This window comes from Bison bison, unplaced genomic scaffold, assembly GCF_000754665.1.
Source record: "Bison bison bison isolate TAMUID 2011002044 unplaced genomic scaffold, Bison_UMD1.0 scf7180017864452, whole genome shotgun sequence".
Taxonomy (NCBI): domain Eukaryota; kingdom Metazoa; phylum Chordata; class Mammalia; order Artiodactyla; family Bovidae; genus Bison; species Bison bison.
The window spans coordinates 11020220-11044475 of record NW_011495014.1 but is presented as its reverse complement, the minus strand read 5'-3'; the positions used below and the strand labels follow the sequence as shown (position 1 = coordinate 11044475).

The 24256-nt window shown below is 38.6% G+C and overlaps 1 protein-coding gene across 1 annotated transcript in view; it reads right to left on the bottom strand.

Annotated features, from left to right (window-relative positions):
* The window catches only part of CCDC148 (coiled-coil domain containing 148), a 212964-nt gene that overhangs the window by 59176 nt on the left and 129532 nt on the right, over nucleotides 1-24256 (bottom strand). Inside the window, exon 12 of the mRNA XM_010859012.1 lies at nucleotides 4927-5045. Within this exon, the coding sequence (XP_010857314.1) occupies nucleotides 4927-5045 (119 nt within the window). The remainder of the gene's footprint in view (nucleotides 1-4926; nucleotides 5046-24256) is intronic.

Here is a 24256-nt window from a genome sequence, read left to right as displayed (position 1 = left end):
CTTTCTTCACAGTTCAACTCTCACATCCATACATGACCACTGGAAAAACCATAGCCTTGACTAGACGGACCTTTGTTGGAAAAGTAATGTCTCTGCTTTTGAATATGCTATCTAGGTTGGTCATAACTTTTCTTCCAAGGAGTAAGCATCTTTTAATTTCATGGCTGCATCACCATCTGCAGTGATTTTGGACTTAGGCATATATAATTTGTATGTATGTATTAAACAGCTGATATCAGAGAAGACTTCCAGTGGAGAGATTGCATGAGGGTCTCCCAAAATATACATACAGCTCATACAACTCAACAATGAACAAACAACTCACCCACCTGGAAAATAGGCAGAAGACCTCAATAGACATTTCTTCAAAGAAGACATACAGATAGTCAGTAGGTACGTGAGAAGATGCTCACTATCACTAATAATTAGAGATATGCAAATACAATGGGAGACAGTACCTACTCAAATGGTCAGAATGGCCATCATACAAACAGCAAATGCTGGAGAGAATGTGGAGAAAAGGGAATCCTCCTATGCCGTTGGTGGGAATGTAACTTGGTACGGCCACTGTGGAAAACAGTATGGAGGTTCCCCATGCAAGCATGCTCAGTCACTAAGTTGTGTCTGACTCTGTGTGACCCCATGGACTGTAGCCCACCAGGTTTCTCTGTCCATGAGATTTTCCAGGCAAGAATACTGGAGTACATTGCCATTTCCTTCTCCGGGGGTCTTCCCAACCCAGAGCTCCAACCTACATCTTCTGCATTGGTAGGAAGATTCTTTACCATTGAGCCACCCAGAGAGTCCTCAGAAAACTAGAAATAGAATTACCATATGATCTAACAAACCTGTTTCTGGGAATATACCCAGACAAAACTATAATTCAAAAAGATGCACACACCCCTATATTCATAGTGGCACTATTCACAATAGCCAAAATATGGAAACAACCTAAATGTTCATTGACAGATGAATGGATAAAGAAGATGTGGTACATATATACAATGGAGTACTACTCAGCCATAAAAAGTGTGAAATAATGCCATTTGCAGTAACATGGATGACACTAGAGATTATCATACTAAGCGAGGTAAGTCAGGAGAAAGATAAACACCATATGATATCACTTATATGTGGAATCTAAAATATGACACAAATGAAATGAAACAGAGTCAGACTCACAGACACAGAGATCAGACTTGTGGTTTCCAAGCTGGGGCAGGAAGGTGGAGGGCGATGGACTAGGAATTTGGGGCTGGTAGATGCAAGCTATTACATTTAAAATGGATAAACAGCAAGGTCTTAGTATATAGCACAGGGAACTATATACAATCTCCTGGGATAAACATAATGGAAAGGAATCTTTTAAAAAAAGAATGCCTAAAAATTAAAAACTAAGTCACTTTGCTGTACAGCAGAGATTGCCACAACATTGTAAATCAACTATATTTCAGTTTTGAAAAGTGTCCCCATTATTACACCTTTTATTTAAAATATTTAAAATGCTTAAATATTTTGAGAACAAATTATGTTAGTGTCACATGTTTTAAAACATCAATTGACAGTAATCTTTATATCTAATGGATGTTCACTGTGTGTGCATTCCATTTAATATCTCACTTATTTCTTGCAACAATCCCACCAAAAATATACTATTTATTTCTTCATTATATAGGTGAAGAAACTGAAGCACAGAAATGTGAAATAATTTACCCAAATGTCACACAGCTATAAAGGATAGAGACGGGATTCTTATGTTGACAACCTGATTCTAGAGCCTTCCCTCTCCACTTCTTTGACATTGTTGAGAAATAAAAATAGGGCATTAGGAGGTTAGTGGAAACTATGTCAAGAACAATGTCAATAAAGTGATGAGGGCACAAGACAGCTTATAACAGATTGAGACAGGAAATGTAATTAGTAAATAAATTGCTATATCTCTTTATTATGTTGAACTGCATAAAACTGCCAATACTTAACCATTGTTTGACCTATAAAAAGGGAATTTTCTTATGGTTTAACCTAATATATGTGTTAATTTATGAGTACTGTTTTCGAGAAATTTAATATTAGAGTTAGAAAATAGAAAAATGAAATATCAAAAGTTTTCAAACTCTCAAGGCTATGTGTATGTGTGTTTTTAACAGATCTGGAAACTGCTTCAAGCCTTCTTATTCTGACCTGAGAAAAATGTGCCTACAGTTAAAATATCAAATATGAGATTTGTGAATTGTATTTCAGTAGTGGAGAAAAACATTTTAACCAATCAACCACATTTCTCAGCATCAGGATGGCTGCAAAAGAACACAATTTCTAGCTCTTGTCAGAAGCAAAAGTTATCAGCTGTTTTTACATGTTAGATTCTCTCTCTCTAAATCACAAAATGAGGACTGTGTTTTATCTACAATATCATCCAAAAATTTCTGAGAATTATGTTCTGATACATTATCTGGATATTTTAATGGCCCTCCTCACTGATTTTCCATTGGCATACAAGGATTGGATTCATAATTATCTGAATCTATATTTCAGATGAGTAAAATATACAGATCATAAACTCTTAAAAATTGATAGCTCACTTAGCATTCAAAAGTTATCCAGTTCAGTTTTTTTTACAAAGAACAAAACAGAGTCTAATAGAGGTTAAATTAATGACTTTCCCTAGGTCGTACACCATTCAAATAATATACTAAAACCTTGGTCTTCTGGTTCCTATTCTTTAGTACTGTTTTCATTATGTTATAATATGACACTTATTTTTCTTTTATGTTATGTAAGACAGGCCCATCTAATTTTCCTTTTCTTCTTTTCAACTAAAGTTCTGAATCAGCTTATCTTGATAATTATTGGGACAAGAAGCACAAGGCTGAAATGGCTCTGTAATCAAAGAAACTCCTTGGCTAAGAGGGTAGATTCTACTAGAAGCATGCGGGGACTTCACCGCTGTTCCTTTTTCCCCACCCCCTTTAATTCCTGGGGCTTTCTTTTGTTCCTCTAGCTGAGTTTCAGACTATCCAACCAGCCTTTTGATCCCCACATTTGCCTTGCCTTTAATACTGAACTGCCTGTTTCTGCCTCTGACCTGTGGCCTGGCCTGCCCTCTGGTATCCTCTTATATCTTGGTTTGTGCTTAACTGATTTCTCACTGGTTGTTTCATCACTTAGCCTTGAGCCCTAGCTTTGCTATATTCTTGATTTTTTTCATAATAGATTAAACTCAATTACAAATCCTGAGATACATGGAAAATCAACTGAATTTTATTCAGAAGCTTGAGGGGAATTGCCTGACATCTGTGTGGAACCCCAGATTCACTCTGCAACTTGGTGACTGGAATTTGAAATTATTTCCATGGGTCACAAAGGAAGCTTCCTAAATATAAGTGAACTTTGTTGTGTAAAATGGTTATGTCATCTTAAGTTACAATAAGTCTAAAATGTAATTTTTAGTACTTTAATAGACTTCATTTTTAGAGCAGTTTTAGGTTCACAATGAAATTGAGCAGAAAATATGAAGAGTTCCAGGCAATTTTTTTTTACATTGACTAACTGTAAAGAAAACTTTATTATGATTTATGTTACAAAATGAAAGATCTATTTTTAATTTATCTTTTGTGAAAATCCACTCAGAAGCTGGCTAAACTGTATAACTATACCAGTTACTAATTTATTGTCTCTCAGCTCCAAATCTACCCTTCATTATCTGCTCTATGAAAATAGAGATGGACCTTGTAACATTTCTGCTTTGTAGCTGGCACAGTGCTTAGCCATGATGGAAAAGGGTGCTGGAGGGATTCTGAAGAAGGAAAAGGCTTTCCTTCCTAGTTTCTGTGTTTACTCCTCCTTCTTGCTCCTGTTTCATGGCTGCCAGCATCACTTGTGGGGTACACTCAGGGGTGCTTGTGGAGCTCAGTTGCACCCTGTGGGCAGTTTCCCATCAAATTTCAGAAGTACTCTCATCGTCAGATTCCCATCAAGTCTTGGAAGCGTGAGCATCACAATGCTTGACTTCCAGTTTGGGCATCCTGCACCCAGGTAGGGTGTTCCTGCTTGCCCAGTGACTGGGAACAACTTATGGATGAGCCCATTCAAGGACTTTCCCACCACGTGGCAGCCCACAGCCACAGTGAGATCTGAATCCCAACTGTGGAGAGGGTTCGCACTCTCAAATTTGTTTCTTCCATGAGAACCCTCCTTCAGCCCTGGGACATTCTTTAAACTTCTCTATATCCTTTTACGTAACTGAGAATTATTTTTCTTAGAATTAATATTTTTTATCTTAAACTTCCCCTATTCAAAATACTATGTTGTCTCTGCCCCTTCACTGACCTTGATTGATACATTAAACTAGGGAAAAGTAATTTTAACTTTCAGTGCAGTAAATCCTCATAGAATGAGGAAACTGTATCTCAGATGTCCTTTCCAGCTCTAAAATTACATTATTCTAGGGAATTCAAGGTTTTTCCTATATCAAATATCTCTTAAGTATAATAAAAGGAATACCACACAGCACAGTATGATTGTGTATTGTCTTTCTCAGCCTCAGTCATAGTAAATGGGTCTCTCTTTTCCTCTGAATAATGGTTTCTTTCTTCTAGGTCAAAATATTAAGTCACTGCAGCAGCCAGTATTATTTCACAAACACAGGGGGCAATCAAATACTATGAAATTCTCTGTGATGATTCTAACTAGGAAGCTATCTAAGGAACAAAATGGAAAATTAGAGATTTGTGTATGAATATGAAAGTTTAAAATATAAGTATCACTTTTCAATTTGTGAATATAAATATTGCAAGGACATATTAAGTACAGAAAAATGCTCCCTCTGATATTATTTATCCTAACACATTATGTAAGATTCCATTCACTTAACACATTACAAAAGACTTCTATTACCACACAATTTACTGTTTTGGTTTTTTTTTTTACCTTTCTCTGTCTTTTACTGACTGTTCAGCCATTAATTTCTTCAGTTCTTCCAGACGCCGAAGACCTCTCATTTCCATTTCCTGCCATTTCTGTTCTTTATCAGCCCGGTATTTTCTTATCTAATGTATAAGTATCACATGAAATTTAAATTAATGACAAATACAAAAACAAGGAACAAAGTTATAACAACATTATCCATTGGCTCATATAGCAAAGATTGAATTTAAATGGCCCTCCATGTTTTTGGTCTGCCTGACAACAGAAAAATACACTGACAACAGAAAAAATAAGTTAAAACATGAAAGTACATGTCCTGAGAAACCGCACGGTTTAACAGTTTCTAAAGTGGAAATGTAACATGTGCTCAAGACCTAAAGTTTTAATATATGGCTAAAATAATCGACTTTCAGGGAACCACAATAAAAGCATATTATTGTCTCTAAAGTATATGATCTACCTGTTACTCAAGAATATTTTTATCCTCTTATGGTAATGTAGTCTTTAACAAATATAGCATTAAATCTATTTTTACTTTAAAAGCATGAGTTTATTTATGCTAATGGACAGCAAGATATTGAAAGCTTTATGCTTCTGGGGATGTGGCAGGAGATAGGTGGGAGGAAGGAGGAAAAGAAAAAATTAGCAGGGTTGTGATAAATAGTAGTTCTGACTTATGTGGTAAAATGAAGGACAAATTTATCAAGCTCAAAAAAATGAAAGTACTGTCTCACTAGGCATGTTTTACCTCCCTTTTCTGGGAATGGAGTCAGCAAGAGAAAACCTGAAGCACACATAAGCTATTTTCAGGGGGCCGAAACCATTATTCCCCTAGTGACGGTGCAACTGAAGTTTATGTTTAATTGACAGAGGACCATTCAATGACTGGCCTGCCATGCTGTGTCTGGGTCAAGAGACTGAATCTTGCTGGTAAAAAACAGTACATTAATGGTGAATTGTAGTGAGTTACTACCAGCAGAGGGGCTTTTGTAAAGGTTGGGTTAGCCTCATCCCCAAGGTGGCATTTTTCTCTTTTGAGAAGTGAATATGAAAAGCTAAGTGGTTTTCAGACTTGCCCAGCAACGTGGTCTCTGGCCCCTGGAAGAACAAGAAGAGGCATCCCAAGTGCAATGGCCACAGCCTAGCAACTCTGCAGCAGGCCTGTGACACCAGCAGCCACAACAGCAACATCCATTCAGTGCTTAATGAGTAATTGCATGGCTCCAAGGTAAGGTGATTCTACACCAGACATGGTTGAAGTCTGAATTTGGGGGGAACAGAGAGGAAGCTAGAAAGGTAGCAGCACCAAAGATGGAAGGTGAAAGAGAGGGTAGGAAAGGGAGAAAAAGGAACACTGACACATGTCAGAGTCCTAACTGACAAATGCCTCAGCATTCTATTAGTGCCAGATATGGAAATGTTAACAACCATTATATTACCTCCCTCTGGGTTTATAACTGATCTTTATTTTATTCTTCATACTTTCTGTGTTAACTTATTTTGTGCAGTGAATATATATTTCTTTCATAATCAGAGAGAAAAGAGATACTTCAGAAAAAAAGATATTGGATTACAGGGCATTTTTCTCTGGGTTCTGACCATTGACAATATTGCTTACTCCCAGCATTGACCTTGAGGGGAAGTCAGTGGTCCTTCTGCCGACAATCCCTTGACAAGAAGTGGACCAATCCCAGGTTGCTGGTATCTTCAGATCACTGACACCATCTGGTTCAGTGGCCTGTGCAGGCTCTGGAAGTGTGTCACACCTGAGGCTTTTTGGCATCTCAGAACCAACAATTTCCATCCTTGACTCTGGTATCCTCAGCCTTTGCTATAGCTAACAAATCACTCTCTCTCTATCCCCCTCAGTCCCTCCTTCCCTCTTGTCTTGGCTGAAATTCTCCTGAGTGAAGGATGCTTTTCTTATGATGCCTTGTTTGCCAGGAGGCTGGGGAATGGTTTGAGCATTTTCTGTCTTGTTAATGGCTACTTTGAGACCATGATGCTGTCCCTCACAGGTACAATGCTTTCTTCCTTTGATGTTTACACCATCTGGCTGTATTACACCATCTACCTAGCCTTATCACCAGTATGTGTGGACTTCCAGGTCTCTCTCAAATATTCATTGAGAATTCAGATATCTGAGCCACAGACACATGGGCCTTGTCTAGAAGAACTCCTTCTACCTTCCTAGTCAACTTCTGTCTGAAGCCCCTCTGACCTGCTAACTCACAGATGCATGACTTCCTCCATTCCAGTGAGCCACCTCCCCGTCCAGGATTCTACTCTCATGGAGAATGGCTCCAATTCCAAGAGCTTCAATTATAGCCAGTTATCTTACAACCAGACCTATGACCCTTTCCCATAATCCTCTGTGTTCTGCTTGTATAATTTTATTCCTCTGGTATAAGCCTCGCCACAAGGCTTTGTTAATTAGTATACTTATTCCTCTGTCCCGGTAGACTGCAGAAACTGTGATTTATTATCCTCTGCACTTCCAGCAACAACCAAAGTGTCTAGGAGATAGAATATACCTAATAAACATGTGATTGATGAAAGAATTACACGACTTTATAAACTGGTACCAAATTGATGGTTTCAGTTGAATCTTTATTGACAATCAGCATTCCTTTTATGAACTCCTGGCCAGTGCTTCTCAGCTTGCTCATGGTATCATTTGAATGCCTGTTCACTATGTTAAGTTCCATACCTGCCTCTATTTCTTTGCTTTTATCAGAAGAAATGGAGATCCTAAAGATCATTTCCTTGATGTCCTGCTCCTCAGAGGAAGTGAGGAGCACTTCCAAAACTTAACCCCCACCTGGGCTCCATATCCTATTCTCCAATTCCATCTCTATAATCTTCCTCCATCACCTACCCTTTATTCTCTTGTAACTTCAACCTCTTGGTCTTTGCTTCTTTCTCCTCACATGAAAATCTAAACAAATCTTATTCATTAACCAAAATTGTAAAGTACTTTCTTTACACACCCCAAGACTGTAGCACCATACCCTTCATTGTCCCCTTTCAGTCAAGAATACTGTCCTCCAATTTTGCATCTCCTATTTTAATCCTCACCCATGATGTACCTCTGCCTCCACTCCAATTGACTACTTCTGACACTGACTTCCCAATGATCAAACCATTCATTTTACGTATTGTCTTATTTTTTTAAGTGTCTCTGTATTTGATTCTACCAGTGCTTATAGTCTTAAGAAACTAGTGACTTTGGCATTCATTTATTCAAAAAACACTTATTGAGCATCTACTTTAAGCCAGATACTTGGGATATGATGCTTAAAAGGAAATAAAGCCTTGGCTTCAAGGTTCTGAGAGTTTGTGGAAAGAGAGATAACAAGTAAATGAATGAAGAGAATATTATGTTAAATTCTGGGAAGGAAATAAATATGGCAACAATTTAGAAAAATCTGGGAAGAACTATTAGAAAGCATAGTTGTAAATGACATTTGGATTAAAATTTGGAAGATGAGGGTAAGGAAACAATGAAAAGAGATGAAGGAGACCACTGAAAGAAGTGTGAGTTTTGGGTGCAATAGCATTGAGTGAGAATGACTTTGCACTTGCTCAGAGTTGGGAAGAAACCAGAGCAGCTGGAACAGGTGGTTCGAATTTAGACTGGAGGTGAGTTTGGTAAGCTAGATGGTGGTTAGATGATTAGGCAAGGATTTAGTTCTAAAAAAAGACATAGAAGAGTTTAAAGCAAAGAGTGATATGATGTGACAAATTTTTAAAAGATAGCTTGGGCTATTCAGTGAAGAATGGACAGTAGGGGAGCAAAGGAGAAATGAGAGACCAAATAGAATAAAGCAAAAATAATCACTGGGATTCAGGAAATTAAAAATTCCAATTAAAAGAGACACATGTACCCCAATGTTCATCACAGCACTGTTTATAATAGCCAGGACATGGAAGCAACCTAGATGTCCATCAGCAGATGAATGGATAAGAAAGCTGTGGTACATATACACAATGGAGTATTACTCAGCCATTAAAAAGAATACATTTGAATCAGTTCTAATGAGGTGGATGAAACTGGAGCCTATTCTACAGAGTGAAGTAAGCCAGAAAGAAAAACACCAATACAGTATACTAATGCATATATATGGAATTTAGAAAGATGGTAACAATAACCCTGTATGCAAGACAGCAAAAGAGACACAGATGTATAGAACAGTCTTTTGGACTCTGTGGGAGAGGGAGGGGGGGATGATTTGGGGGAGTGTCATGGAAACATGTATAGTATCATATAAGCAACGAATCGCCAGTCCAGGTTCGATACAGGATCCTTGGGGCTGGTGCACCGGGACAACCCAGAGGGATGGTACAGGGAGGAGGTGGGAGGGGGCGTTCAGGATGGGGAACACATGTACGCCCGTGGCAGAGTCATGTTGATATGTGGCAGAACCGATGTAATATTGTAAAGTAATTAGCCCCCAATTAAAATAAATAAATTTAAATTAAAAAAAAAATTCAAATCTAAAATGTGCTTTTGAATAGTGTCAGAGTGCTCATTGAAGGATTAGATACAGTAGTTGAAGTTAAAAGAATCAAGGTAAATTCCTAGGGTTTTGGTAGAGCAACTGGGTAGATGATGGTACCAATAACTGAGATGGGAAATTAGAAGAAGAACAGGTTCAGAAAAGAAAGTCAGGGGCTCACTATTAAACATTAAACAGTTGACATGACTGTATAACATTTAAGTAGAAATTCCACATAAACATCTGGAGGTACACAGATGGGTAGCTCAGGAGAATTCAGGACTGGAGATCTAAATTAAGGAGATATCCTCTTAAAATTGTATGATGCCAAGGGAATAGACAACATCTGTAGAGTGAGAACATAAATAGAAAAGAGAAGGCAGTCATGCACTTTCATGTTTATCTGCCTTTTGCAGTTTTATCAACCAGTATAACTTCATTTTCCTCCTCTACATGTCAGTTTTACTCTACCATTAAGACCAGAACAAATGCCATCTTCTTGAATCTCCCTCTGAACCCTCTAGGGAAAATGTTAGCTCAATCCTTGGCATACCACTGACCGTTAATTAGGATTTTTTTACCCTCACTTCTTTGTTCTGCCTTGTACTCTTTCATTTGCTTTCAGGAGGGACTGCCACTGCCATTGTTATTGATTTGTCTGGGCATTTACTACATGCCTGGCATGCTCTGCCCTGCCTTATTGCCTGCTAAATCCTCCTGTCCATCATTTAAGACTCAACTATAGCATTGCTTTCCCAGCCTTCCTCCTTCCCCCTCTTCTCCAGACAAAGTCAGGCACTATTTTATGTATCTTTAGCATAGCCCTTTCCATATTGATCTGCATTATTCACCTTTGTATGCATAGGACATTGTATCATGTCTAACACACAATAGGGCTTAAGTGATCAGTGCTGAGGTGAGTGGAAGCATTTTCTGATCTCTGGTCTGAGAATAACAAAGTTATGGATGGGAACCAGGCCAGCAGTTTTATTTGCAGGGTAGTAAAGTCCGAACTAAACACTTCCCTAAAGACAGTTCCATTGACTTTCCATCAGTTAATAAGAGCAGGAAGTATGTGTCATGAAATACTGGCTTTGCAAGCTTCAACTAAAGTTAAGACTATTTAACTAGCCCTTTAGAACATTTGTTGAGACATAGATTGTAAGCATACTATTTTTTAGACTTTTTGAGTGGTCCTAACAGCTTTCCAATGACAGGGGAACCAGAAAGCTAGTGCACAGGAGACAAGTTGAATTTAAACCTTGTTTCTTCTAGGCTTACAGACGAAATTTCTTGAAAAAATTTTCTTTTCTGAAAACCAAAATGGGCCCTCATTACCCTTCATTTCCTCTTGTTATCTTTGATTCTATTGGATAGTCTTTCACAGTTCCACATTTTGTTCATTTTGGTAAAGTTAAGCCACTATAAGTATAAACAAACTTAAGAAACTATTCTCTATATAGATTTATGAGCCAAAATAATGTTGTGCTATCTTTTCAGAGGGTTTAAGATACTTTTTATATCCCACCTTACTTTTGTAATCTTCTGAACAATTTGTTTCCTATTAAAAACTTGACTAGTAAACATGATGCTTATGGTATTAGAGTAAATCAGAGTTTAATTTTAAAAATCTTGTGCTAACATTACATAAACATTGTCATTTCTTCAGTCTGAGTTATAATTCAGTATGGAATAAAAATGTCTTATTTACACATAGAAGGGTTTCCCTTATGGCTCAGATGGTAAAGAATCTGTCTGTAATGCAGGAGACCTGGGTTGGGAAGATCCCCTGGAGAAAGGAATGGTAACCCACTCCAGTATTTCTGCCTGGAAAATCCCATGGACAGAGGAGTCTGGAGGCTACAGTCCATGGGGTGGCAAAGAATCGGACATGACCAAGCAACTAATACATGCATTTTTCAGACATTAGAAAGTTAGGGCTAAAGCATTATAGTAGGAAGACAGTTTAGTCTCTGATTTCAAGCAATCTATGTGATATTGAATCTTTGAACAAATAAACTTCTGGACCTTGCTCCTAAGTCATTACAAAGGTTTCAATGACTTACTCAGGAGGAGGTCATAATTTTTAACCAGATAGACAAAATATATGAAATATGAAGTGAAAAATATCCAGTTCCATTCCTCATAAACCACTGAGGTAAAACGATTTTAATTTAACTTTCTAAGATTTCATTTACTTAGCTAATTCCTTGCATCTTTTCTACTTTGGCCTAGAATATGCACTGCCACACACACACACACACACACACACACACACACACACACATGTGTCATTGCTATATATGAAAACATGACAGGACCTCTTAATAAAAAAAGCATTTTTTTTACTTTAAATTTTCCCACTTGTTTCACATAGATGAGCCTATATCACATAAAATCACCACCAACAGAAGTTTGACTCATTTCTATGCAATCAGTTTGACAATCATCTATATTTTGCCACATAAATTTTCATACATTTGTGTGAACTTCTGAAAGGTTAGGAACATGCTTTACACTGCAGCATTTATTTGTAACCAGTAGTATCACATCTTGGAGATAAGATATATACAAGACACATATTTGCTAAATTACTCCAGTAGAAAATAATATGGAAAGGCAACATTGTACATAGCACTTTTCTTGTATCAATTCATATAAATCCAAACCTATTAATAAAGCATCCAGATAGATAATAATGACAGACCATAGACATGAGTGAACCAATTTGTTTAGTCGCGTGGTGTATAGAGGTATGTTTAATCCCAGCAGAGCATGGGAACATGACACTTCTCTAAGTCAAATTGTCTATGGAAGCCAAGTTCAAGGTTTTTCATGCTAAAGATGGACACTTAGTCACTTCCATCCTCAGAACCTTTCAACTAACATCTCTTCATCCTTTACGGTATAGAGATCTCTATGGGCTTTAATCCAGGATGTGCTGAAGCTTCTGAGCAAAAAATTAGCCTCAAAAGAATTATTTTGCAGAACATACTTTATGCAAAGATGGGACAACTCTCTACATGGGTAAAAAATCAAAGCTAGTTCTCTGGTTTTTAAAATAGAAAATCAGTTTTTACACCCTCCTGCCTGGTTATTTGAATATAATGGATCTCCTTTCAGTCTACAGTTCAGACTATTTGTATTTCAGCTACTTACTTTCAGTGTCTTGAAGATTTTTGACACCAATCTCCAATCTGATAAACAAGAGCATCTACCATTAGTGAGAGGGTAAACTGTCATACTCTTTTAGAAGAATAAATAGGGAAATGACTAGCAAAAGTCTTAAAAATTTAAAAATGAAGTTTAAGAATTAATACCAGATACCTATACAAAGATTTATATATAGGTATATTCATTACAGCCTTAAAATAGGCTGAAAAATTGGAAATAATATAATACCTCCCAAATAAGAAATTGGTTAAATGCAATTATTCACATAATGAAACACTAAGCAAACACTAAAAATTATGTGGTAGAAATACAGAGTAAAATACCCTGGATATATTGACAGATGGGAAAAATCAGATTAAAAATATATATGTAGTATGTATGCAGTTAAATTAAAATCCTGCCTGGTGGGCTATGGCCCATAGGGTTGCAAAGAGCTGGACATGACTAAAGCGACTTAGCAGAGTTGGTGATGGATATGGAGGCCTGGCGTGCTGTGATTCATGGGGTCACAAAGAGTCGGACACGACTGAGTGACTGAACTGAACTGATACATAAGGAAAAAAGAATATAAGAAATGTTCTAATATAAATATAAGAACATTTAATCTTTTGCTAATGGTTTACAATTTGGGGTGGATTTATGGTATTTTGTGTGCTTAATTGCATTTTCCAAACTATCCACAATGGACATAAAAGACTTCATAATTACAAAGGGATGTATTAAAAATATAGCCAAGAAAAATCAAAATTTAGAAGGAATATTTATGGGACATGACTGTTATTCATTCTGGAAGTTTCCAAATTCTATTCCCATATCAAATCAGATGACAAAAATACTGTATATCCTTGTATATAACATTTTCTATATTTGTCACCTTGCATGCACCACTTTCCATTTTTGTAAAAAAGTTTTATAGAATTATGATTTAATTTTATTTTGAAGGCCTTATAAAGGTTAACACAATATTATATGAGAGTTGGTTTAGACGCAGTAAAACTACTGAAAATGCTTTTCCTTGGGCAGTTTGCCTCCCTCCCCCTGCCAGCTCTGGTTGTGCTAGATGTTGTCTATTATTAGCAAATAAGAACTAAATGCTTCCTTTTAACTTTACCCATGTTCAATTACAGCACCCCTTTTTAGTCTTGGTGTGCTGACATAACTATATTCCCATCCTCTTGGTTTTTTGTCTCTTATTCTCTTACTAATTTTCTATTTTAACGATTCCTAATAGGAAACAGATGGCACACTCAAAATTAGGATAAATCCAGAAGAATGTAATACGGGGACGATGATAAAGAAGATTGGAATGCAGGGCAATCACAAGGGCGCATGTGGCAGCCAGGCTGCTCTACCCAGAGCCAGAGAAGAGCTTGTCAGGTGGCCTTCCCCATCTCCTGTGCGGGGAGGGCCACCTGGCTAGGGCTGAGACCTTTGTGGGAGGACACAGCTAGTCAACACAACTCTGCAGGGTCAGGAGCTGCGAGAACAGCGGTCCCAACCTCACTTTCTTATCTTACCTTCATCCGTAGCATTCCACTTCGACTGAACCCAACCAAAGGCGCAAGAATAAGGGAGCCTCCTATAAGACAACTCTCAGGGACATAGAGCAGAATGGAGAGCAGACATGACCGAGTGGGTGCATATCTAGCACAGTAACATTAGTGCCTTTATTATAAACTGTTTGGAAGTATGTGGTTTCTATATGTGTAAGTAAATAACATGAATTTTTTTAGGTGATGTTCACTTTGGTCATTTATGTGAGCATTTTTCCCATAGCTGAGCTGCCAACTCAAATTGGCAATAGCTATTTTCTGCCACAATGTAGTCTTATGTCCCTAGAACATGATGAGCCAAGAAAGTATTCTGGGGTAAACACATTAGTTATCTCCCTCTTAATTGAAATGCCAGGTGGATTTAAAAATAACTGTGATATCTTCTTTAGGAGTAAAGTCTATTTTCAGTCTGGGCATTGAAATATTACATAATGATCATGTCATATGTTGATATGACTAAAATGAATTTGTAATCTTGTTTAATTTCTCTCTTTTCACTATTCATTAAAAAGGGAGTATATATACTGAGGATGTTGTATTTCAAAGCCTGAAGTGTCAGGGAGAGTGAAAAGTGAAAAGTAATCAAACCTAAGAGTCATTCAATCATGACTTCTTAGAGCTGAGGTGATTTCAGCAATCATTTAATTCAAACACTTCATTTTACAATTGAGTAAGCAAAATCCCACAGAGCCTACATATCTTGCCCAAGGTCACCCACCTTGCTAGGGTCTCCTAGTTTGACATATTTTCCTCTATATCTCAGCATCAAAGTACAGTTGTATTCTGTTCATTCACTAAATTCACTCATTCAAACAATATTTATTGAGTGCCTTGTGTCAGGCACTGGAGATAAAACAATAAGAAAATGGACAAATTCCTCCTTTTTATTGGGCTTACATTCTAGAAGAGACAGTCAATAAATAAATAAATAGATGTCAGACAAATGATAAATGCTAAGAAAAAAATTAAGTAGGGTGAATGGACACAGTGACAGGGAAGGAGGATGCTATTTTAAGTTTGGTAATCAAGGACAGATGCTCTCTTTGATAAGATGACATTTGAGTGGGACCCTGAATGGAGTGAGTGAGTTATGCAGACATCTGCGAGAAGACTCTTCCAGGCACAGGGGACAGCCGGTGCAAAAGGGTAAGGGGACCTGTACTAGGGTGTTTGAAGAGGAAGAAGCAGGTTGTGATGGGTGGAGCAGGAGAAGTGATGGGGAAGTGGCAAGATATGAGATCCAAGAGATATTGAGTGCAATGCAGGGAACGATGTAATCTGATGTGACTTTTAAAAACACTCTGACTGCTATGTGGGAAACGGATGAAGAGGGAGGGTGGGAATGGAAAAGGAGGAGGCAGAGAAATTAATTATAAGAGTAAGAAATTTATAATAGTTCTGATTTGAAACATGGAGCCTTATATTCATAACAATAGATAAGGCATGACAATGTGAGTATAGGATGTAAGGGGAAGGGATGAGTCAAAATACCATGGCTTTGGAACTCAAACTAGGGCTCTGGGACAACCTAGATGGGTGGGATGGGGTGGGAGGTTGGAGGGAGGCTCAAGAGGGAGAGGACATATGTATACCTATGGCTGATCTATGTCGATGTATGGCAGAAACCAACACAATATTATAATCATCCTTCAATTAAAAATAAATAAGGAAGAAAAGGGGCAGAAAAAAAAAAAATATCAAGATGTTTAGCCCAAGCACTGGGAGAATAGGTTTCTATTTGTTGAGAAATGGAATGTGGAGGAAAGAGAAGGTTTAGAGGGAAAAGCAAGATTATATTTGGGACATATTAGATATGAAACAGTGAGATGTGAGACAGTGAGTTTGCAGTTCAAGAGAGAAACCTCTACCAGAGATATTAATTGGTAATTTGAGTCAGCATGTAAATGGCATATGAAGTATATTGGGTCCATTGAGATTCCCCAGAAAGTTCTCCAAGGGAACTCCAAGACTTAGGGGTGGAATGGTGAAGAAGATCCATCCAAATTTATTGAGGACAACCCAGGGAAATAAAACAAAGAGAATGGCTTCCTAGAAGCTAAATATCAAGTTTTCCAAAGAGGAGGCAATGATCACTTCCATCTTAATAGCTTATGTAAAGTGAGGACTGAGAATTGACCCCTGAAATTAGCAACATGGAGATCACTAATGCCTTTGACAAGCACAGTTTTGCCGGAATCAAGGGAGAAAATGGCTCCAGAGACAATGGATGGGAAGAAGTGAGGACAGTGTGTATAGGCTACGGAGGTGATGTGATTTTCTTAAGGGAAGAGATGTGAAGTCAAGGGAGAGTAATTTTTTTTTATTAATAAATACAAGTCAGAATGGTATATTTGTAGGTTAATAGGAAAGATCTAGAACAAAAGGAGGGGAATCATGGTGGTGGGAGAGAGATTTGATGGCCTTGAGCAGGAGAGGGGGAACAGGATCCTGAGCATAAATGAAGGGACTGGCCATAGACAGGAGCACAAATACATAATGCATTGTAAAAGAAAGAAAGGTAGCGAATGGGTACAGATTCTAATAGGTTGGTAAATGCAATACTGAAAGCCCGTGGAAATTCTCTTCTTGTGAAATATAGACAGGCTTAAAATAAAACTCACATCAAAATCATTAATATTTTCTTCAGTCAACTTAACAAAAGAACAACACCAAGGAGGCAAAGCTGGTTTCTTTTTTTTTTTTTTCAACCTGTTCACAAAACATGTCTTATACTTGATACTTCACCTGTGATCAAACTATAACGGTCTGGTTCCTTGTACTGTTAAGCTATACTGGTTCATTAACCCAAGGAGAGAAATCCTGAGAGAATATTAACAGGAATAAGACAGACTGTACCTGTAGAACATGAAAGAAATACTCCTAGGAAGCAGACTACTAAAGAGATTTTAAATTAACAATTACCTATCTAACAGTTCTGAGTAAACTAGGACACGATCAAAGCCATGAAAATGACCCGAAAGCAATAGTTTGAAACCAAGTGTTCTTAAAATGGATTAATCACAAAATTAGCAGTAAACAGCAATCAGAGTGATGGGCAGCACAGCACAGTGTTTAATGTCATGAATGATGCAGTTGCACCTCCTGGGTTCAAATCTTAGCTGTACCTCTTAGGGGCTATGGGACTTTGGGGAAATTATGTTTCCTCTATGTATCTCTGTTTCTTCATCTATAAAATGAAGATCATATTAGTACCCACCCCTTAGGGTTATTAAGAAGATTAAATAAATGCAGAACAGTGCCTTGCACATAGCAAGCATTGCATAGGTGTCTGTTAATTAAATCAAATCACCATGAATAATCAAGACCCAGCCAGAAAATGTAGCCAAAAATTGACACCTGGAGATAATTTTTAAGACTTTACTTTTTAAATTTCCTACTGGGAAATCTTTTACAGAAAAACAAATACATCTGTTTCTTGATCATCCTGGATATTTTTCCCCCTCCATCTGACTTTTTCTTCAAATTGTATCCTGACAAAGATTAGGAAGAATCCATAATCAGCATTTCCATGCTCAAAAAAGAAATTCTAATGGAAATCTTCACTTTAAAAGACATGGAAACTTAAAAAGTGAGTCTCTTGTATTACCATCCTACCTTTCTGTCACTTACTGACTCAAATACCAAGAGCTGACTCTACATTTGGACTCATATTAGAAGATCATAATCAGTAAACAAGTTCTGTTAATGTTAATTTCTAAATTTTAATGACAAAATACAGAATATTATTATTTTAAAATTATATGATCCTTGATTTATTTTTTTTTCTCCCATACAACATTCATTTCTTTACTCATATAGCATCATTCAGAGGACTGGTTAAATATTCAGAAGGTAAAATCTGAACCCCCAAGTTTATTTTGGAGTCATTTCTACATGAAATATACATTAACTATCTTTTCCTTTTGACCAATGTAATATCCTGATGGTTAATTTACCTGCTAGATTTTATAGCAACACCTGCTTAAACTTTGTGTGATCACATTTCTGGTAGTTAGTAATTGAGGAAACTACAAAACAGAGGTTGGGAAGTCATTCAATAGATGGTCCTCAGCCAGATGGTCCTCAGCTACTCCTTTAGCTGTAGTAGCAGGAGGTTCCTTTGCAAAAAAGTTTGCAGTGAGAGATTTGGGTAGATCGATTTTAGAGAAGAGGTCAAACTGGTGTTCAGAGAGATTCAAGAGACATTTTTAGGGTCTAAAGAGTCTATAAAAGTTTTTACATTCTATATTCTTCATTTTATAAAGATGTAAAAAAGTGTTATAAACCAATCTGAGATCATCTGAATGTCCCTTCCTGACTAAATGCCTCCATGGTGGTTTTTTGTGTTTGCAACTCAGTTGGTCCCCAGTGGTATATTCCATAAACTGGCAGTATAGCTTAAGTTATTTTACTCTAAGTGGGGTCCAGTTAGATCAGTTAATCTTTCTCTATCTCCCTCTCCCTCTCCTGTACCATCTTCATTCAAGGTTGAGAAAGAGCAGCTTGAGGGAAAAGGATGGAGAATCTGACCAGGAGATGCTAAAGGCTCTTTTTCCCACTGCCTAAATCCCCAAGATCTGTATCACCCTCCTCTGCAACAGCAGAGAATTCACTGGAAATGAAAAGCAATCAGTCACAGACATTTGAAGGAAATTGCAGAGGACAGTTCCGTATCCTGCAGTTCCTTTGGTGCACAAATGCATACAATAGCAATCAAAGGCCTAAACAGGAAAGAGAAGAATTAATAGAAAGAGAGTTGATGAACCCTTTTGGAATCAGTTAGGGCAAAAATTTTGTATTCTAAGGCCTGAACTTTGACCAATTGTGGCAAAACCAATAAGTTTCTTTGGCATAAGAGCGTTCTTACCAGGAAACAATCAGAGCAACATGGGCCAGTGTGAGGATGGATGAGATGGGATGAGGAAATAAGAGAAGGTCTAGGCATAAATAATGGCAAAGGCACTATCCTAACCACCCCAAGCTTAAACCCTCATCAATACCCACTGAAAGGAGCAGGAAAGTCACACCATAATTGTGCATGTCTATGTACACAAATATACACATTTGTATATGTCCATATATATTTAATTTACTATATATAGTTGGGCTTAATTTAACTAATTGAAAATTTCATGTATAGTTTAGTCCACTTTGTATTTTTAGTTTTTCTCTTTTAACCCTTTTATTTTACTTATAAACTTTGAAGCTAAAATAAATTCTTCTGTATTATTGGGAAGGGTCCTAAAATGGTAGAGGAATAGGACGGAAAGACCACTTTCTCCCCTACAAATTCATTGAAAGATCATTTGAACGCTGAGCAAATACCACAAAACAACTTCTGAATGCTGGTGGAGGACACCAGGCACCCAGAAAGGCAGCCCATTGTCTTCAAAAGGAGGTAGGACAAAACATAAAAGATAAAAAGAGAGACAAAAGAGTTAGGGATGGAGACCCATCCCCGGGAGGGAGTCGTAAAAGAGAAGTTTCCAAACACCAGGAAACCCTCTCACCAGCGGGTCTGTGGGGAGTTTTGGAATCTCAGAGGGCGACATAACTGGGAGGAAAAAATAGATAAATAAAACCCACAGATTATGCGCCTAATCACAACTCCCAGCAGAGAAGTAGCCCAGACGCTTGCATCTCCCACCAGCAAGTGGGGGCTGAACAGGGAGGCGCAGGCTGCATTGCTTAGGGTAAGGACCGGACCTGAATGCCCTGAGGACAATCTGAGGGAGCTAACCTGAGATAGCAACCCAAACTGTGGGATAGCCAGAGAGAAAAAAAAAAGAGAGAAAGAGAGAACTTTCCCGCAAAAAGCTCTAACCTAAGGCACTGCCAGGCCACTCACAGAACAAAGGATTGAGCTAGCTAGCTGCCTGCGGACTGGCCCATTCCCCCACCAGAGACAGAGAGGCAGGCAGGTGACAGCCAGAGCCAGAAGGCAAGGGGTAAACTCGGCCCCAGAGATGGCATCCTCTACCAAACTGCAAGCAGGCTCTCCAGTTGCTAACCAAGTCTTCTTGGGATCCTGGATGGTTGACATCCACCAGGAGGGATGCAGCCAGAGATCAGCTCCCCAGAGGAGACACAGGGCACACCTGAGACAGTGCTATCACAGTGCACCCAGGAAATGGAGCGGCTGGGACATGGGAGGTGATAAGACCCACTGCCCCACCTGGGGAGTGTGCGCTTGCCAAGCACCTGGTCGCCTAAGCTGCTCGGACCCGGGAAGGGCACAAAACGCAGGCCCAACTGAGTCTGTGCCTTTGTGGAGTACCCGAGAACCTGAAACTGAGTGGGTTAGACCTGGGAAGTGCACGCAAACCAGAGCCCCCCGCTTAGACAGTTCCCCTGCAGAGCAACCTGGAGCCTGAGCAGTGTAGACCAGGAAAGCACACACTCCGTGAATGGGTCAAACCCAGTGTGGCTCAGACACTGCGAGCACTCCGCACGCACACCAGTGATATTTGTTTGCAGTGTTCCTCCCTCCCCACAGCACAATTGAACAAGTGAGCCTAAATAAATGACCACTTTCGCCCCCTTGTGTCAGGGCGGAAGTTAGATACTAATGAGACTTGCAAATAGAGGAAGCCAAAATAAATGAAGAAGAGGGAATCACTTTGGAAGTGACAGGTACAACAGATTAAAACCCTGTAGTTAGGACTGGCTACATTGGAAGGGACCTATAGACTTTGAGAAGAAGTATAAGCTGGAACAAGGAACTATCTGAAACTGAACTGACCCCACACTGCCTGCAACAGCTCCAGAGAAATTCCTAGATATATTTTTACTATTATCACTTTTTAAATTAAAAAAAATATATTTTTAAGTCCTCTATTAATCCTTTAATTTTCATTTTTATAACCTACTATCACCTTGCAAAAAAACACCCTATTTTTAAAGCAAACAATATATACTTTTTATAATTTTTGTAATTTGCTTTGTTTTTTTAATAGTGTATTTTTGAGAGTCTAACCTCTACTCTAGATTTTTAATCTTTGCTTTTTGGTATTTGTTATCAATTCTGTACCTTTAAGAATCTTATCTTCAGTGCCCATTTTTACTTAGTGTGTGATTACTAGCTTGATTGCTCTCTCCCCATTTGACTCTCCTTTTTCTCCCCCAGGTCACCTCTATCTCCTCCCTCCCACTTCTCTTCTCTACTTTGTGAATCTCTTTGGGTGTTCCAGGCTGTGGAGAACACTTAGGGAATTGATCACAGGCTAGATTGGTCTCTCTCTTTTTGACTCCCCCTCCTCCCTCCTCTCCTCCTGGTCACCTCTATCTCCTTCCTCCATCTTCTCTTCTCTATGGAAATCCATGAACCTCTCTGAGTGTTCCAGACTGTGGAGAGCAAATAGGGAACTGATTACTGGCTAGATTTCTCTCACCCCTTTTGATTCCCCCTCTTCTCCTCTTGGTCACCTCTATCTCCCTCCTCCCTCTTCTCTTCTCCATGTAACTCTGTGAACCTCTCTGGCTGTCCCCAACTGTGGAAAAACTTTTCACCATTAACCTAGATATTTTATCATCAGTGTTGCATGGATGGAGAAGTCTTGAGGCTACTGTAAGAATAAGACTGAAAACCAGAGGCAGGAGGCTTAAATCCAAAACTTGAGGACACCAGAAAACTCCTGACTCCATGGAACATTAATCGACTAGAGCTCATCCAAAAGCCTCCATACCTACACTGAAACCAAGCTCTACCCAAGAGCCAACAAGTTTCAGAGCAAGACATACCAAGATAATTCTCCAACAATGCAGGAACATAACCCTGAGCACAAAAAAACAGGCAGCCAAAAGTCACACCAAACCCATAGACACCTCAAAACTCACTACTGGACACTTTATTGCACTTCAGAGAGAAGAGATCCAGCTCCACCCACCAGAACACCAACACAAGCTTCCCTAACCAGGAGACCTGGACAGTTCACTCGTCCAACTCCACCCACAAGGAGGAAACTCCATAATAAAGAGGAACCACAAACTTCCAGCAAACAGAAAGGCCACCCAAACACAGCAACCTAAACAAGATGAAAAGGCAGAGCAATATTCAGCAGATAAAGGAACATGATAAAAAGCCCACCAAACTAAACAAAAAAAGGAGGAGATAGGGGGTCTACCCAAAAAAGAATTCAGAAGAATGATAGTAAAAATGATCCAAAATCTTGAAAACAAAATGGAGTTACAGATAGTCTGGAGACAAAAATGAGGAGATGCAAGAAAAGTTTAACAAGGACCTAAAAGAAATAAAAAAGAGTCAATCAATAATGAATAATGCAATAACTGAGATCAAAAGCACTCTGGAGGGAACCAACAGTAGAATAACTGAGGCAGAAGATAGGATAAGTGAGGTGGAAGATTGAATGGTGGAAAAAAATGAAGCAGAGAGGGAAAAAGAAAAAAGAATTAAAAGAAATGAGGACAACATCAGGGACCTCTGGGACAATGTTAAATGCCCCAACATTCAAATCATAGGAGTCCCAGAAGAAGAAGACAACAAAAAGAAAGGCCATGAGAAAATAATTGAGGAGATAATACTTGAAAACTTCCCTAAATTGGGGAAGGAAATACTCACCCAACTCCAAGAAAACCACAGAGTCCCAAACAGGATAAACCCAAGGTGAAACACCCCAAGACACATATTAAACAAATTAATGAAGATCAAACACAAAGAACAAAGATTAAGAGCAGCAAGGGAAAAACAACAAATAACTCACAAGGGGATCCCCATAAGGATAACAGTTGATCTTTCAATAGAAACTCCTCAAGCCAGAAGGGAATAGCAGGACACACTTAAAGTGACGAAAGAGGAAAACCTACAACCCAGATTACTGTACCCAGCAAGAATCTCATTCAAATATGAAGGAGAAATCAAAAGCTTTACAGACAAGCAAAAGCTCAGAGAATCCAGCACCACCAAACCAGCTCTTCAACAAATGCTAAAGGATCTTCTCTAGGCAGGAAACACAGAAAGGGTGTATAAACTCGAACCCAAAACAACAAAGTAAATGGCAATGGGATCATCAGTTCACTTCAGTTGTTCAGACGTGTCCAACTCTTTGCAACCCCATGAATCACAGCATGCCAGGCCTCCCTGTCCATCACCACTCCCAGAGTCTACCCAAACCAATGTCCATTGAGTCAGTGATGTCATTCAACCATCTCATCCTCTGTCATCCCCTTCTTCTCCTGCCCACAATCTTTCCCAGCATCAGGGTCTTTTCAAATGAGTCAGCTCTTCGCATCAGGTGGCCAAAGTATTGGAATTTCAGCTTCAGCATCAGTCCTCCCAATGAACACCCAGGACTGATCTCTTTAAGGATGAATTGGTTGGATCACCTTGCAGTCCAAAGGACTTTGAAGAGGCTTCTCCAACATCACAGTTCAAAAGCATCAATTCTTCAGCACTCAGCTTTCTTTATAGTCCAACTTTTACATCCATACATGACCACTGGAAAAACCATAGCCTTGACTAGACAGACTTTTGTTGACAAATTAATGTCTCTGTTTTTTAATATGCTATCTATGTTGGTCATAACTTTCCTTCCAAAGAGTAAGTGTCTTTTAATTTCATGGCTGCAATCACCATCTGCAGTGATTTTAGAGCTCCCCAAAATAAAGTCATCAACTGTTTCCATTGTTTCCCCATCTATTTGCCATGAAGTGATGGGACTGGATGCCATGATCTTAGTTTTCTGAATGTTGAGCTTTAAGCCAACTTTTTCACTCTCCTCTTTCACTTTCATCAAGAGGCTCTTTAGTTTTTCTTCACTTTTTGCCATAAGGGTGGTGTCATCTGCATATCTGAGGTTATTGATATTTCTCCTGGCTACCTTGATTCCAGCTTGTGATTCCTCCAGCCCAGCATTTCTCATGATGTACTCTGCATATAAGTTAAATAAGCAGGGTGACAATACACAGCCTTGACATACTCCTTTTCCTATTTTGAACCAGTCTGTTGTTCCATGTCCAGTTCTAACTGTTGCTTCCTAAAGTGTATACAGGTTTGCAGGTCAGGTGGTCTGGCATTCCCATCTCTTTCAGAATTTTCCACAGTTTATTGTGATCCACACAGTCAAAGGCTTTGGCATAGTCAATAAAGAG